The sequence below is a fragment of the Odocoileus virginianus genome, chromosome 31, assembly GCF_023699985.2.
Source record: "Odocoileus virginianus isolate 20LAN1187 ecotype Illinois chromosome 31, Ovbor_1.2, whole genome shotgun sequence".
Lineage (NCBI taxonomy): Eukaryota > Metazoa > Chordata > Mammalia > Artiodactyla > Cervidae > Odocoileus > Odocoileus virginianus.
In genome coordinates, this window is record NC_069704.1 from 34,980,511 (window position 1) to 34,998,175 (window position 17,665).

A 17,665-nucleotide genomic window follows, 5' to 3' on the forward strand; every position below is an offset into this window, starting at 1 on the left:
GGCTGGAATGGTAGGAACCATGAGAAAGAGCTGGTCTTGGGATGGGGGGAGGGGAGGGACCAGGACTAAAAGCTCCCTCTAGCCATTTGCTAGGATGCCAGAAACTCTGCCCCCTTGGAGCCTTGTCCAGCCCCCCACCATCCCTGCCAGCACCTCTTGTACATTCCATGTTTATCTCTGCACATCGGGGTGGGAGTTAGGGCAAATCCCCCTCAATGGAGCTTCCAGCAGCCTTGTCATGGCCATTCCCCACTGGTCTTTTCTGTACCACTCAGGGTGGGGGTGGGGAGGCTGGTATGCAGGAATGGAGAGCTCCTTCTCCAGAGGTAATGGCGGGGAGCTTGAGTGGACACTGCAGAATATCTGAGACTGGGGACTAACACCCCTGTTCTGTGACCACGTACAGCCTTAGAGTCTGCCCCAGTTTCCCTTCCAGCACTATATGAGTCGGCTGAACTCTGGCCAAGTCTTCTCTCAAGACCAAGATTTGAATTTTCTGGGAGGCTCTTTGCTCTGTTCTCCCAGATTTGGGCAAAGGATCCCTCACCCTGGTTGGCTACAGAGCCAGTAAGTCTTTTGTTGGTTCCCCTCACCAGGATTTCTGGTCCCTTTTCTCAAATCTGAAGCAGTATTGACTTCTCCATCTCCTGGCCACTACCCCATGTCAGATCTTATCAGTTCTAGCCTGGATCATTGCAGCGGATTCCTCACTCTGTCCACTCTTGAACCCTTCAATTCAATCAGTATAGCAGGCAGCCAAGCAAATCTTTCTGAAATTCAATCAGGTCATTTAGGAAAAAATTCAAGCTCTGATGTTCAAGACCTCTAAGATCTAAATTCTTCTCACACTTCTGTTTTGCTCACACGCACATGCTTATGAGCATATTTTGAAAATCATTTGAAGAAATACTCCCTTCTGTTCTGGGAACAGCTGCATAGCCCATCCCTATGAGAGGAGGCCTGCCCAGACCAGCCTTGAAGAAGACTGCAGCGGCAGCCGGATGATTTCCTTTCCTGCCATTGTCCAACTCAGTGGGATTTCTGTGGACGCCCTCCCCTCTTTGGTACACACCCCAGCTCCCAAGGAACAACATGGTTTTTATCTTCAGGCGAGCTATTTTATTTCATCATGCCCAGCAGCTTGAGGGGAGGAGAATTTCTTTTTTTCAAGGCACTTTACCATTTTAATGGACTATAGGGGAAAAGAGAAACTGAAATTTTTGTTAAATTGAGGCATCAGTAACATATTAACTTCAGGTATTCAGTGTAATGATTCGTTATTTGTATATATTGCTAAATGATCACCACAGTAAGTCCAGTTAACAGCTGTCATCAGTTACAAAAAATTTTTTTTCTTGTAATGAGACCATTCAAGATCCACTCTCCTACCTACTTTCAAATACGCAATACAGTATTAACTATAGTCACCATGCTGTTCATTACAGCCCAGTGACTGTATGTATTTATTTTATAACTGAAAATTTGTACCTTTTCACCCCCTCACCCATTGAGAGAGGAGAGAATTCTTGGCTTTAAGAGGTTAAGCCCTGAGTCTGAGGGTGGGGTAGGGGGAGTGGGGAAAACTAAAGAGGAAGAGGCTCAGTCCCTGGGCGGGGAGGGGGTCCCGGTCTGAAGAACAGGAAGAGACTGTGCCTCTGACTCAGTATCCTAGTGCTGTCTTTCCCATTCATAGCCCCTTTCCCCTCCTCAGGGGGTCCTGTTGAGAGCTTCCTATTACATAATCTGAGGTGGAGGCAGGGTAGGAGGGGAAGGAAGTGAAGGGGGAGGGTTAGAAGGAAGGTGGAGAGCAAGCTTCGCTGGACTTTGTAGCTCAGCCTCTAGGGGGCTGCAGTGGGGTTGGCACTGCCCCCCTCTAGAGCCTAAGGGACCCGCTGGATCACTCAGGGAGCAGTCAGCCTCTGCTTCTCACCAGTGTGGGGCCCCACCTGGGGTCCCACACTGGCACCAGTATTTCAATTTAAATTCTACAATTAAAATCACCCCTATAGCTTCATGCCTTTAGATCTTCAATTCAGCAAACAACTGCTTACTGTGGAGGTGTAAGATACTGCTTCTGAGAGTCAAGAGGGCATTTTGGTTTTCCAGAGCCTCTATCAAAGGTCCCCAAGAGGGGGCAACTTAGGACCACCCTCGTGGGGATTAATTTACTAGACGCTTCTTCACCCCAGGATGGGCTTCCCTGGTGGCTCAGAGGGTAAAGAATCTGCCTTCAATGCAGGAGACCTGGGTTCAATCCCTGGGTCAGAAACCCCTGGAGAAGGGAATAGAAAACCACTCCAGTATACTTGCCTGGAGATTTCCATGGACAGAGAAGCCTAGTGGGCTATAACCCGTGGGGTTGCAAAGAGTCAGACACGACTAAGGACTAACATTTCACCCTGGGGTGGTGCAGGTGGTAGTGGAAAAAATAAGTGCGACTCCAAGAGAAGCCTCTTTGGGTGTAGGTGGGGACAGAACAGTGTTTAGAGAATGAGTGGTTGTCAGGGAAAGCTTCCAGGAGGAGATGCTCTGGAACCTGGTTGGAGGGCCTGAGTCTGAAGGGGAAATTGCAGTCTTAGCCCCATAACCCTTGAACAAGCCCAGGCAGCCAAAAGCAAAGTGGTGATGACAACAAAGCCCACTCACCTGTTAGACCCCAATCTCGGTTCTGCTCTCGCTCCCTCATCCACGGCCCATTAACATGCCCCAGTCGCACCTGTCAATTCGTCCCACAAAGTGAGCAGCTGAATGCAATTTATCCACCCCCCTTCTCCAAAGTACCTGTGTTTTAATGGAAAACTCTGTAAGACCTAGAAGAATGACTCCAAAGCTACACAAGATATTCTAAAATAAGAGTCCCCTCAGGCACCTAATTCTCGAAGGACCTCACATATAGACAATTGCCAGGGCCGTCCAGCTTCTTAAGCCTCTACATTCCCAGCTTAACAAAACAAAAAAAAAAGGAGCAGCAGAATCAGGTCATTTTCCAGGTCCATTCGAACTCTGATGTACAAGCGCTGAGCATTTTGAGATTCCACAGACTCCCTCAGACTCCCATGCTGAGAGCACAGGGCCGGCCAGCCCTCATTAGGAGGCAGCCAGTCTGTGGTTTGGCACCACTGCCCAGCAGGCATTTATTAAATCAGTAGGATGTGGTCCCTGCTGGCTTGGAAAGAGAACACTAAGCTCCAAAAACTTCCTGCAGCAGGCCTCCTTCAGGGAGTGCCGCTTGGAGGGGTGAGGAACAAAACCGTTCAGGCCCCTGGCAGGGCTCCAAGATCCTGTTCACTAGTACTTCTGCCCTGTCTACACGGAGGGGTGGTGACTGAAAACATCTGGAAGCCTGTCGGAGACCCGGACGACTTCTCTATTTTGTCTAGGGGTGCCTGCTCTTGACCCTGGTAATCCAGGTTGACCTTTGCCAATGCCGCTTCCCAGGCAATCTTCCGCACTTCATTGGGCAACAACCCTCTAATGAAATCCACATGAACCCAGCTGCTAACAGCTCCTGGAAGGGCTGTAGGATCTAACACCTTCCCTGCGTTCTGTGAGCCCTAGTAGCAAGGGGAAAGAGGGCCACGGCCCAACTCTTGCGCCTCTGGATCTTCCGGCAGAACTGTGGAGAAAGGGAGTAGGTAGGAAGAGAGGAAGGCCAATGAGCAAGGCCTGCTAAAGGTGGAGAAGGCCGCAGCAGGCGAGGACGGCACAGGGGAGTGACAGGGCTGCAGGTGGCCCAGCAGAGGCCCCAGGCTCAGGCCTGCTTCTCGCCAGTGACCTCAGTCACACTGACACCACGCTGACCGTGGGAGTCGGGACTGGGCTGGGAGGCTGGAGTGTGTGTCATTGACCTGGTGGCCCAGGGCTGCCTGACCCTCCTGTCCCTGCTGTGACTGGGGATCTGTTCCAATGTTCTCTGGGTCTCTATTTTAGGAAATACTTACTGAGCACCTGCAACATGTGTCCCTGGTGCCAGGAGAAGATACATTAGTGAGTACAATTGTACTCTGTTATTGGCGGAGGACTGGGGGACCCACTGTGGATACCAAACTCCGCAGGTGTTTGAGTCCCACTGTGGGTCCTCGGCACCTGTGGATATGGTGGGCAGACCCAATTCCTTCACTCTAGTCCCACTCACTTGTATGTCCTGTCCACTAAAAGCCACACATCTTGGGCATGTCGGTGGGGTGGGGTGAAAGTGCTTGGAGGTCCAGGGGCAGAAGAGCTACCCTGGTCATGTTGGGTCTTCCTGATTCTGACTCCCTCCCTCAGCTTCTCTGGGGTACAGTGGTTGGGCCCAGGGTTCCCTCCGGCTAAGGTTGGAGCTCTTATCCACTCTCGTTTTTCTCCACCAACCCCGCACGCCCCGAGCAAAAGTCCATGAAATAAATACAGCAGGTTAGAGGGAGAGAGAAGCTGCTTGAAGTTTATTCATAAAGTATAACGAGGCACTCACTGGACCTGGGCTTTTTTTTCTTAAACTCCTCCTTTCCCTTCCTTTCCACCTAGCTGAGATTCTTGCTTGCTCTCTTCTGAGAGTCCTCAGCTGATTTTACTAGCCTCTCTGCTCTCTGCTCTAATGAGCCAAAGACCAAGGAAGTGAAGTGAAGTGAAGGCAGTTCATGTCAGAAGGCCCTGAGGGATCCTACTGAGGCAAAAGGCCGACTCTGGTCAGTTCAGGTCGCTGTGGAGCAGAGAAACTGGTGTCCTTCTTGGAGTGCTGCCTTCATCTCCTCAAACTGAGCCAACTGGCAGGCATCCTCCAGCCCCAGCCAGCGGTAGGCTTGGTGCTCGTGGGAGAGGCGGACCTCTACATCGCAGTCCTTTACCTCTGCCAGCCAGTAGATGACGATTTTAGGCTTCTCCCTGGCCACGTAACTGAGCTCCCTTCTGAAGCCCTCAATGATGGTCAGCTGGCCTGCTTCTATGCCTGCTTCCTCCTGGGTCTCCCGAAGGGCTGTTTCCAAGTCACTTTCTCCTGGTTCCACATGGCCTGGTGAGGAAAAAAGAAGAGGAAGCAAATATAATCATCAACAAAGCTAGATTTTCCAGGTCAGATGATTTAAAGCTGGGGTCTCTGGTAAATTTTCTAGGTGTTGCCAGGCTTTGGCAATATCCTATACTGGCAGGGAATAGGGTACAGGACAGGGAGGGTCTGGCTCTGTGGTGTCTGGGCAAGACCCTTCCCCACCCCATCTTCGCTACAGACAGTGAAACAAACCATACATTTGGCAAGTCTGGTCTAGAATGCTGCTCCTCCATGTGGAAGAATCGGCCTCCCCCAGACCTCTGCTCTATTTTCCTCTGGAGCTCTCTTCATCCCATGTTCTCAGGGAGACCCTTCCCTGGGAGACCTTAACGTGACTCTCCCAAGGAGGGGTGGTCCTTTCTTGCCAGGTGGGAGCTGGCTGAAGAGGGAGGTCTTCGCTTATAGCCCACAGTGAGGACTTAACACTGTCTGCAGTTGGTGACCGAAGTCCCAGGGCCAATGGTCAGGCTCTAAACCCTATACCAAGGCACCGGCAGCTGTTTCCAAGTAGCTATCAAGGCTCTTCCAAATTGTTTTCATCTTTCTAACTGAGTAAGGCCAGATTCCAGTTTCACAGGGAAAGTCCTGATGGGAACTTAGACTAAGGACAAGCCGAGAGCCAGTTCTAAGAAAATTTGTTGGCAAGGACCAAACCCAAGCAGACAACTGCCAAGAAACTGTTGTGAGAGAACTTGAAGCTCTGCAGACTGGAAGCAGCCCTCGGCTTTGCCTCAAGGCCCTCCCTGCAAATTCTCAGCTTGCCCAAGGGGGCCAAGAAGGCCTGGGAGGGGTCTGGCAGCCTCGATCAACACATGGCTTCAACAAGTTGCTGGGGGCCTCCTGGTTCGGGAGCTCCTGGGAAGCAGGAATTCTTCACTGCTCTCTTCTTAGCTCAAAGACAGGGCTACATCCCAGTCTCCTCCTTCCCGGGAGTCCCCAGAGCAGCGCCCCAGTCAGCTGCTGCTGCACAGCTCCCACAGAAAGCAACCAGGAGTCTGGACTTAAAATTCCATTTCTGTCCATGGCTGCTGGGGCATTTTCTCTGGAAGCACCTCATATAGCCATGGACACAAAGATAGGCAGGTACTGCTTCGGGGGACGCAGGTGGGAGGGATGCTAGTGGGCAGAGAGGTGACGCTGATTCGGGATGTTTGACCTCGCCTCAGAACTGTGTGCAAACCTCTGAGCACACCCCACCCAATAGCATCTATTCAGCATTCTGCCCATCAGTGCTAAGATGGTAACTTCTCCCCCGCCTGAGGCAGGGAAAATTCAGAGATTTCCTTTGAAATCTTTCATTGAGAGGCACCATGCAGTGTGACTCAGGTGGTCAGGAGGCAAGTGTGAATATTCCTATTCATAGTATTGGTGACACCTCTTTTTTTTTTTCACTTTGTTTCTTCCCAGTGAAACTCAAATGTGCCAATTGTTTTTCCTGTTCCCACTTCCTTGTTCTCCAACCTTAAGATGTTAGTCACTCAGTCGCATCCAACTCTTTATGACCCCATGGATTACAGCCCACCAGGCTTCTCTGTCTATGGAATTCTCCAGGCAAGAATACTAGAGTGGGTAGTCATTCCCTTCTCCAGGGGATTTTCCCAACCCAGGGTTCGAACCTGGGTCTCTCAAACTGCAGGCAGATTCTTTACCATCGGAGCCACCAGAGAAGCCCTCCTCCAACCCTGGAGGAGCCTTGCTCACCCCCCCCCCCCCCCCCCACTTTCCCTTAAAGTCTCTGCTCCCTTCTGTCTGGGGGCTGTTCACTCTTAACCTGTAGCCCAGGAATGCCCTGGCCCCAGGGTCCCCAGTGGCCAGCCCAGTGCCTCTTCTCGTTCCCCACCATTCACTGGGGAGGCTGATGCTCTGGTGACCAATACAAGAAAACCTGGTATTCAGTCGCAGAGTTCTGTTTCAGTTCTTCTCTGGCCTGGCATGTAGACCTTGTATGCAGAAAGGACGGAGAGCTTCTGCCCACACACCCACCTCCTGCTACACAATCACTGGGAAGCAAGTGCTGTAGGGTGCCTGGCAGTGTGGATTTCTGAACAGCACCTGGCATTTCCCCACAGCCCACCCCCTGGCCTCCCACCTTTGGGAGGAGTCCAGTGATGAATGCCATCTGATGCCTGCAGCAGTAGAAACTCAATTGCAGCGTTGTCCACCTTGGGGATGAGGCGTCTTCGGAAGATGATCAAGCCACATGCTCTCAGGGCCATGGTCTATCTGAAGGCGTAACAAAGATGTGCCAAGTTACACAAAACAGGAAGATCCATACTGAGGAGGCCGGAGGGGGGCAGCACTCTGGTGCCGGGCAGTCACACAGACGAGCTAACAGTGACCTCATCACCTTCATGCTGAGGACCAATATGGAGAAGCCAGGAGTCAGACACAGGCCTTTGTGTCTAACTGCAGGCCCCGGTCTCTAGCTGGCAGTGTGGGTCTGTCCCAACTTTTCCAGGTCTCCTTGCCAGAGCAGGGCCCGTGTGTGTATGTAGAGATGGGAGATCCTTAGGTGCAAACTCACCAAAACTGGACAGCTGCTGGGAATGGGAAAGACGCAGTACAATGTCATCATCAAATCCACAATCCCATTTCCCTCAGCCTCCAGCTTGAGACTCTGGAGCAGAGAGACCCCAAAGTATGGTTTCTTTGTATTTTTTAACTTCTATCATTTATTTATTTTGGGGGTATAGTTGATTTACAATGTTGGTTAGTTTCTGCCGTACAGCAGAATGAATCATTATACATATACCCACTCCATTTTAGATTCTTTTCCATATAGGTCATCACAGAGTATTGATTAACATTCTCTGGGAAACAATGTGGTTTCTGATGGCTTAGAAGGGTCACTTAGGAATGGTGGCTTAGTGTTCTAAAAATTTGTTACTGGTTTTTTCAGTCTTTTATGTTTTGGAATGTGATACATTCACATGGTCCAAAATTCAAAATATAAAGGAGCACCCATGGTAGAAACTCTTCCCATCCCATCAGAGGCAAACTAGCAGAGTGGTCAAGAGTATGAACCTGGAGCCTAGGTTCAAGTTCAGGCTCTGCCACTCATTCACTATGTGATGGGCTCCTAAGGCTGTTTCCTCAGCTGTGAGACAGGATAATAACAGCTCTGCTCTAATGGGATGCTGTGAGGATTACATGACTTAACTTTGTCAAATGGTTTAGAACAGTGCCTGCTGATTAATAAGCACTCAATAGACTTCAATAGGCACAGAAAAACGTCTGTGCATCATTAATACCATTTTCTGGAGGATGAGATTATGGGGAAACTTTCCTTTTCTGCTCCATATATATCTGTATTATTTGGAAAATTTACAGAGAACATTAACTTCATAATCAGCCATACAATAACAACAGAGTTTTTTTTTAGTCTTTTCCATTTAGTCTTCTTTCCACTGCAGGAAAAAATGTCAACAACAAAAGACAGGAGGGACTTGCCTGGTGGTCCAGCCTTTAAAACTCTAGGATTCCACTGCAGGGGGTGTGGAACTAAGATCCTGCATGCCATGCTTGCAGCCAAACACACACACACACACACACACCCCAAAAAACATGGAAGATCCTTTCAGTAAGGCCCTGCTAAAGAAAAACTTGTGGCATTTGTTCATGCAGCAAATATTTATGGAGCACCTACTATGTACCAAGTACTGTGCTAGGCCTTTGCCCTTGCATGAATATAGAATATAGTTTATAGTCTAGTAGGAGAGGAAGACTTTAAATAGTTAAGCAAATTTAAAGACATTTGTCAATAAGGTCTGTGTTCCAAAGGGAAAATGTATGATTGGAAACTTGACCTTGCCTGAGGGATCAAGGTATGCTTCCTACACTTGATCTTAGCCAACAGGCCAAGAAGCGATAAGGAATGCTTCCTGAAAGAAAGGTGTTTGAGCAGAGAAGTAAAGGATGACTAAAGGTAAATTGGCAAAGGGAAGGAGGAATGTGTGCTCCAGGTGGGGGGAACGGCATGGATAAGGGTTCCCAGGTGAGATGGCAGAACTGGAAGAAAACCAGGTGTCTAAAGCACAGCTGAGGTCTGAGGGACTGGCCCAAGCTCCAGGGCCTCGTCTGCAGGATTCCAGGGCCGGAGAAGAAGCAGGTGCTCCTGGGTGGCACAACTGATGCTGAGAGGAGTGGCTGGAATAGGAGTGGATGATCTCCACGGCCCCCTTGATGCTGCTCAATCAAGATGAGCTTCCCTGGCGGTCCAGTGGTTAAGCATCTGCCTTCCAATGCAGGGTTCAATCCCTGGTTGGGGAACTAAGATCCCACGTGCTGTGGGGCAACCAAGTCCATGTGCCACGACCGCCGGGCCTGAGCTCTGTGGAGTCTGTGACCCTCAACAAGAGAACCCCCGCACCACAGTGAAGACCCAGTGCAGCCAAAATAAGTAAAAATTAAAATGTGTTTTTAAAAAAATGAGGTAGAGACAAATGTGCTGCTTGTAAAACAATTTTCAGACACACTAAGTGGAAAAAGAGTGGCTCATAACAGTATGTAAAGTGTGGATCCTTCCGAGTTTAAAATTCATATATAAACTGCTATCAGGGCTTTTATTAAATGTGGTGTTCTGCTACCTGGTCTCCCAGGGAATAAATACATGCTAAGGACTTTATTCTGGAAGCCAGAAGGAACCCTGTCACCAAAGAACTAGTGAAGAAAGATTTCAAATTACTGGTTACAGATTTAGGTGGGAATAGGTACCTGATCCCAGGCCTTCCTATCGTGATGCTCAGAAAGCATAAGCAAGTTACAGGCGTAGGGTACCTTGCCCCTGCTTCGAGTAGAGTCCCATGAGATGGATGTTGGGACGAGCTTAGGGATCCAAGGCTAGAGGGCACAGTGCCCGGCCTAGGAAAGGAAGCCCCTGGGCATTCTTTCACACCACTGCCGTCACCCACACTGCATGAGGAAACAAAGATGCCTCCATGGGGGCCAAGAGAGACAAGCCTGAGGTGGCCATGTGGCACCACTGGGGAGAGGGCAGCAGGCCAGCACTGTCCTATGGGGAGCAGGCTTAGGTTAGTGACAAGGGTGCACCCTAGCAAAACTGTACCTCAGTAGATACCTGTATTCAGTGGTGACCACAGCTAACAGTCAGACCAGAAGAGCTAGGATCAAGAGCCAGGATCAGACAGATGTTCACTTTCTACCTGTGCTCTGTACCCAGAGAGAACAGAAAGGCAGAACTCCTGTTCGTCCTCCAATCACGTGGCTTGAGCCAGCTGAACTCTACTGTTTCTCCTTCCTTCCCCATCCATGCAACCATCTCCTTATCCTTTCAGCAACAACTCAGATGTCACCTCTTCTGTGAAGCCTTCTGGCTTCTAATCCCTCCATCTTCTGGGCCTTTAACATGGCCTGAATAATCTACTACTGTCATGTTTGATAAGAGAAACAGAATACTATAAGAATTCAGGGTAGGGAATAGAGCTTATCCAATCAGGAAGTTGATGGAGAAACCCATGTACCTCTGTCACCTCCACATCTGGTGTTAGGCCTGAAGTCTCTGTAAGCTGGTGAGGCCAGCAGTTGGAAAGGAAAGCTGACTGTGAAGTGGAAGACTTCTGTCCACTGTCTCCAAGCTCATTGACTCGGGTGACTTTCAGAAGCTGGAGCCCTTTGCCACAGAGCTGAGTGTACACCCAACCCGGGACTTGGAGCAGCTGAAGGAGGTGATGCAGTAGGAACTGGGAAGCTGTGGGCCTGGGTGCTGTCCTGCACCCTAAAGTGAGCCAGCAGATCAGAGTGTCCAGAGGTATATCCTGCCACCATGCCCGGGATCCTGCCCTGTCCTTCAGTGGACTGGCTGCTACTTCACTTCAGCCTTCCAAATCTTGCACAAAATTCTCCTGAGGTCAGCCCTAACCTGGAACTATCCAGGAAGGGACTCCTGGGAAACTCAGTTCCAGCTTAGCTACATGGACGTGGCACAAAGCCATCACAAGCATGCACATCTAGTATGGTAATCTCTGCACCTCTGGCAGGTAAGAGCCAGACTGTGAGCTGTCTCCTGGGACCCAGCACAGCAGCTCTCAACAGATGTTCATTGACTCAACAGAACTATCTCCCCACCTCCCACTCAAACAAATGCTCAGGTTCTGTTCTGGGACTTTGGGAAATAGCCCAGTGTTTTCCTGAAGAGTGCCATTTACATAAAAGTCAATGGAGCTATTGTTACAGGTTTTCTGTTTTTCTGGAGACCGTGGAGCTGAAACTGTCCTGGGGTTTTAAAGCATCCAGATTTCTTTCTTCCTCTCTCTCTCACAGATACACAAACACACACTCAAACACTGAGTGGATTCAAACCCCAGGGGGTTAAAGAACACACCATCTAATATGCAAATATGCCTGCAGCCAGATTTCGGAGGTGAGAACTCCAGGCTGACAGCAGGCAATTCACACTTCAGCAAAGGAGCAAAGTGCCTTAGGTGGTTTAAAAAAAACCTGAACAAAACCCCTTCAATGTCAGCAGAAGGTTCCAGAAGCTAAGGAAAAGTGCTCTTGGCTTTCTCTATAGATACAAATCCCTCACTGCCTAGGAGGTTGAGGACTTAGGTGCCAAAAAATAATTCACAGATAAATGACTATACTGATGTGTTGTGGTCCAATATTTTCATCAAATTAATCAGAGTGCTATTGCAAGCACGGCTCAACCACAGGAGCTGTCCAAATGTACCTTTAGAAAGAGCTCTCCAAATCCTCCTGCAACCTGTTCCTCATAGTCTAAAATCCCTCTAGCAGAAACAGTATTTCATCCCACCATGTTATCAAGAATCTACCCCATGCAATGTTTTTTTATCTTTTATAATGCTCAAGACAACTCTTCACAATAAGCATTGTTATCTCCAGTTTAAGATAAGGAAATTCAGGTTCAAAATGTTTAAAATACTTGCCCAAACGCCTAACTGGTCTGTAAATGCTGAGATTTGAATCTAAGTAAAAGTGAAAAGTGAAAGTATTAGTCACTCAGTGGTATCTGACTCTTTGCAACCTCATGGACTGTAGCCCTCCACACTCCTCTGTCCATGGAATTCTCCAGGCAAGAATACTGGAGTGGGTACCCATTCCCTTCTCCAGGGGATCTTCCCAACTCAGGGACCTAGCTTGGGTCTCTTGCATTGCAGGCAGAATCTTTACCACCAGAGATACAGGGAAACCAAGTCTAACTCCAAAGTTTGTATTTTTTCCATAACACACCTTTGCTTACCATGAAAGAGCAGGGCACAGGGCACAACTGGCCCTGAAAGAGGATATGAAAATGATTTATTAAATTGCTTCCAGTTCCAAAATTCCCACACTTTGATCTACATTCATATGGAGGATTTTAAAGATGTCTAACTGGAATCCTATTCACAGAAGTTTTAGTTGGAGGCTGACACAGATGAAGATCCTGTTGCCCAAAGACAACCCTGGAGGGGTAAAGTGTAGTCTGATGCCCCTAAACTTTGTCTCTCTGATAAAGGTTTCTATGCCTCTGCTTTTGGTTTTGTTTTTTTTTTTTTCTGGGAAGCTGGAGCCTATAACCACACGTTCAAAACCATACCCAGTAGCCTGAGGGTTCTCAAGCACCAAGTATTGGGGACGCGCTTGATGCCAACCTTGGACAAGCACACAAGTAACTAACTTGGGGCACTTGTGTCCTGGAAATTTGCCCAGGCCACTCCACTATGAGGAGGAAGGTCAACTCCGCCTACCCACAAGCAGCTAGCTATGTGACTGCTCAGCTTCTCTTCACATCGCACATCATGATGGTCTCTTCTCCAATTCTCCTAGTCCCTTCTTCCCTTTAGAAGAAATGAACAGAAATAAGGCTCCCATCTTTGAATAAAGCAACAACCAACAACAAAAAGATAAAACTAAAAAAGAAAGAAAAGAAAAACCCCCAACTACCATAAACTGATGAGCTGAGACAAAGAAAATGTTCCCTCAACCTCACCTTTACCTAGACATCTGCCACACTCTGTTTCAAAGACTAAGCTGCTGAGTCATCTTGCTATCTTTGCTGTTTGGCTGAGGGAAGAAATGGGAGATTTCACCTGTAATGACATGAATACTGGCTTCAAGGATGAAGTCAAAGTCAGACAAGGCTGGGACAAAAATCATTTCTGGTGAAGGAGAACTGTTAAGTGGCCTATTAGTGCCATCTACTGTACAATTCTGGAAAGCAAACATGGGGAATTCTAATACTAGAGCCTGAAAGGATTCATTCTCTCATCTAATGTCTGTTGAGTGTGTCCCATTCGACAAGCAGTGTGACAGGACTGAAGAGTAGATAGGAAGCTGAATACTAGTGAAAGTGGAAGATATTTAAACAGACAAGTCACCAGATGTATTTTGTGCATCACAAAGGTATGTGTAAGATGTAAAGACAGCAAAGAAGGAATGATTATCTTTAGGTCAAGGGGTACTCCATAAGGGTTTTAAAGGATGACTAGGAGTTTGCTTGCTTGCTAAATCACTTCAGTTGTGTCTGACTCTGTGAGGCTATGGACTGTAGCTCTCCAGGCTCCTCTGTCCATGGGATTCTCCAGGCAAGAATACAGGAGTGGATTGCTATCTCCTCCTCCAGGGGATCTTCCCAACCCAGGGATTGAACCCCCTTCTCTTATGTCTCCTGCATTGGCAGGAGGGTTCTTTACCACTAGCGTCACCTGGGAGGCTTCCCTGGCGGCTTAGACGGTAAAGACTGCCTGTGTTCCAAGTATTTTCATCCTTTCTCAGTCAAAAACAGAACGCACAACACAGAAAAGCATGGCTGGCTTTGCAGTGAGAAAGACTTAGCTCCCTAATTCAACAGCATTTTATTTTGAGCAACACACTTCTCTAAGCCTCCTTTTCCAAATAAGGAAATACCAACCTACTATTAACAGTTGTTGCAGAGTTTAAAATAATGTATACCTAGGGTCTGACATATCAGAAGTACTAGATAAATGTCACACTTAATCCCTGTATAAAACATCATCAGAAAGCTTCTCTGTTATGTTTTAATGACATGCTCTTAGCTTTCATTAATAGTTGAATAAAAAAATGACTTTTCATATTTTCTGCAAAACTGTCAGTGAACACACTGTTCATCACACCATGTACATCCCTGACAGGCCCACAAGATGTTTTAATATAGCTACTACGAAGAAATTTCACTCTTTTGAAGAACAGATTGTTTCCTTAATTATTAGTTATTTAACTGGCAAAGTTTTGAACTAAATTGGGCACTCAATTACAGTACATCTACTGGTTCCATTGGCTACTAAATTTTCTTATTTCTAGTATGAAGATAATAGCTACCACTTTTGGAAGAGTTACTACTTGTCAGGCATTTTGCCAAGTGCTTTACCTTCATTATTTCACTTAATTTTCACAACAACCCCATGAGGCATTACTCTCCGTTTTCAGAAGAGGAAAAAGAAAATTACAGCTCAGAGATGAGTCTGGGTAGGGACCCAAAAGCAGATCTGCCCGACTCCTAACATCAGTGCTCTCAACCTGGACTCGACACCAGCTACATTTGGCTATTTGATTGCATTCAACTTCTTTAATGTCATTCATATATTTATTTATTTTTCCCCTTGAGAGATATAATAGATAAATAAGGTCCAAACTAGGCCACAAGGAAAAAAAGAAGTTTTTAAGTAGTAAGGACTCTCCTGTGACTTTCTTTACTTCTGTTGTAACTGTCACGATAGTATCCATTCAATAAAGGAAGTAATTAGAAAATATAAAACCTCTCTTGGAAAGTGGGCAGGGTTTAAAGAGTAAAAAAGTTAAAACTGAGGCCCAAGGAAGGGAAGGTATGGCGCTAGGGTGGCTGGGCCCCACACCTGGTACTCTGGGTTTCCGACGACCTACCCGATCACCACTCGTCTCGGGACAAACAAGGCTCGCGGGGCCCCCAAAGGGTCTCCCTCCCTTCTCCCTGCAGCGGCTGGAGTCTGGCCTGCCCGCGCCCCACAGCCAGCTGGAGAAAGGCAAGTCCACTCCTGACCCTACAGCGACCGGAGGTTAGTCAGCTGCAGACTCATTGCTCCGAGCCTCAATTTCTTCGCGGAGAACTAAACCCAGTAATCCCTCTTTAGGGCTACTCACCCCAGGTAGAAGGAGGCAAAAGGCGGACCTTGGCGAAGACTGGCAGTCCGTTGACCAATCCCAAGATCTGGGTTGCGCTTTGGACGACCAACAGCTCGGGGAGGAAGGATCCTGGACCCGCCTCAAAGGTGCGTTTCTCTCGCTTAGAACATCGCGAGATTTTCATTTCAGTGGAATGATTGGTTGAAGGGCGGAAATTGAGAGTTACGCCCACTGTTTCATCGGGTTCCTGATTGGCCTTCTAGAAGAGAAGGAGGTCCACGTCCACGTGTTCCCTCGATGCTCATTGGTGGACGGTGTGGGACTGCCGGCGCGCGGGCGTCGGCGCGGGCGTTCGAACCGGCGCTTGGGGGCGTTGCCATGGGGATGAGGCCTGGCCGCAGCCTCCAGCTTGTGAGCTGAGAAGGCTCAAGTCGCCCGCCTTGGGGCTTTCTCCTCTCAGCGTTGTCTTCAGTCTTCAGACAAGGTTGACCGAGGAGGAATTTGGAAGCCTCCGAGGTGAGAAATGGCGGAAGAGAATCAAGGCGGGTTGGCCTGGTCGAGAGCCTTAGTGCCTGCCTCCGCCGGAGAGGGTGAGCAGGGAGCCCGCCGAGCGCGTGAAGAGGCGGGCAGTTGTAAAGGAAACCGGGAGTTGACGTCTCCCGGTCGGCCATTCACCCACTCGCCTACCCTTCTTCCCCACTTCTCCCGTGAAACTTTTTCTGAGTCTCGGAGTCTTGCTTTTGGACCCATAGCCCTGACTGGAACCTCTCTTGGAGTGCTTCTGTTCTGCCTTGGGTTATTTGTGTATTTCTGTGAACCGCGTTCTTCTCCCTTCTCCCATGTAATTCTGAAGTCTCTAAGGCAAGGCAAGCATCTTGCATGTTTCACACATAGTAGATTTTTCAGGAAATATTTGTTGAGTTGAATTTAAGTCACCACAAATAGATTGGATTCCTCTTTATGCCCTGCCCTGTTTTCCCTCCCTTACAGAGATTATTTTTTAATTTTTATAGAACTAGGAGGAGGGCATTCTAATCTCATATGCACAAGGACCTGGAAGTTCACGGTTGGCCTTTCCACTCTGTGAAATGGAGAACTTTTTGGTTGCTTACTGGAACTCTTCCTACCTTACGGCTTTTAGTCTTGGTCTCCCAGTTTTTATTGAACTTTCTCTTAGTGTTGCTTAAAACAAACCCTTCTGTTGTTGCTGTATGCCAGGAGACATAATCTCAGTTTCTTAGTGACCCACAACTATTGTCACATTTTCAGTGTGTTTTGGAAAACGTTTTATTTAAATCTTTTTCTCTTTTGTATTTGTATTCTGCTTGTAGTCTACTTGAGCACATATAACAGCTGCTCTGGTAGCCTTTCCATTTATCAGGTGTCCCTGATAGAATTGTATTACCAAGACTGTTGTTTCGTTTTTAACTCATAAGACTATATGTTGCCATTATGCTTTGTTGATTCTTATATAAAAATCATAGCTCAGTGCTGACTTTAATAAAAGGATTGAAAAAGGTATAGCAGCTCTGTTCTTAATTACTTTCCTGTGAAAGTTTGAATAAAACCTTATAGTTAAGCCACAGACCTGTGACATGTAATGGAAACCCGACTGGGGATTCAGAGTTTGGTCTTGGCTCTAACTCACTCACTATGGCTGGCTTTGCAGGTCATTTAGCTCTTTTAGATTTCTCTTTTTCCATGTGGAAAATCAAAAGGTTAAATTAGAAGTCCTGTGGCTCTATTATCAATTTAGTCAAGCAGTTGTTGGCAGGTAGAGATCACACACTCAGCCTTCCGAAGACCATACAGCTGGAGGTAATTAATAGCTAACATTATTGAGCATTTACTCTGTGAAAAGCACTGTATCAAGGGCTTTATATAAATATACATTTTTCTTAGCATAGTACAGTATGTACTACCTACATACCACTTCATTAAAGACTTTTGGTTTCTGTAGTTAATGAAAATCTTATTAAAGATGAAAAAACTATTCATGGTATGGCCTTGGGGCAAACTAGGGTATGGTTCTCTTTATCTTCCAATTGAGGAGGAATAGCAGTTTCTTTCTCTGCTATTCTTCTCAGATCTCTTCACTTTAACTGATGAATTAATCCAGTTTCCTGCGCTCGCTCAGCAAACCTATTCATAATTTGTTCAGAGTAGGTCGTCAACAAATTTTGTTAAATGAGTGATGGATTTCTACTTCTTGTACTTTGAGTGTTGTAGTCATTATATACTTCCCAAGATCATGTCTCAAGGACTTTGATGTTCATCATCCTATTAAACAAGAAGACTTTTCTATAAGCATAAACTAATAGGTATAATTCATATTGGAAAAATTCAGCTTTCCACCAGTATGTCTTTTTTCCTGTGTAGGGAAAAACCACATGTGTCAGGGTTCCCTCTCCCTGCCAAAACAATTCTCCGTGACACCAGCTGGGTGTTCTACAATTTACCTCAATCCAGCACTGTTTACCTGGAGGTAGTGTCAGATCCTGGAGGTTAAGGGCTTAGTCCCACAAGACTGCTCCCATACCACTTCAGACACCAGTCACAAGT

General features: G+C 47.4%; 2 protein-coding genes across 4 annotated transcripts in view; one reads left to right on the forward strand and one right to left on the reverse strand.

The window, feature by feature from the left end:
- Positions 1-4,396: 4,396 nt before the first annotated feature.
- On the reverse strand, positions 4,397-15,241 carry NUDT2 (nudix hydrolase 2). Of its 2 annotated transcripts, none has more exons than XM_020905994.2 (3): positions 15,122-15,241; positions 7,116-7,249; positions 4,397-4,990 (listed from the first exon to the last, which is right to left on the reverse strand). In XM_020905994.2, the coding sequence occupies exons 2-3, from the start codon at positions 7,240-7,242 to the stop codon at positions 4,674-4,676; spliced, it is 444 nt and encodes a 147-aa protein (XP_020761653.1). In that variant the 5' UTR covers positions 7,243-7,249; positions 15,122-15,241; the 3' UTR covers positions 4,397-4,673. The 2 variants fall into 2 exon arrangements, with proteins under 2 accessions (XP_020761653.1, XP_020761655.1); XM_020905996.2 differs by lacking the exon at positions 15,122-15,241 and adding an exon at positions 14,885-15,115.
- A 182-nt stretch (positions 15,242-15,423) lies between these two features.
- KIF24 (kinesin family member 24) overlaps positions 15,424-17,665 on the forward strand; it is a 63,757-nt gene continuing 61,515 nt past the window's right edge. The window contains exon 1 of one of the 2 annotated variants that reach the window (XM_070459603.1): positions 15,424-15,619. The gene's annotated coding sequence lies outside the window, so the exon portion shown is untranslated. The remainder of the gene's footprint in view (positions 15,620-17,665) is intronic. The other variant, XM_070459602.1, reaches the window with a different exon arrangement.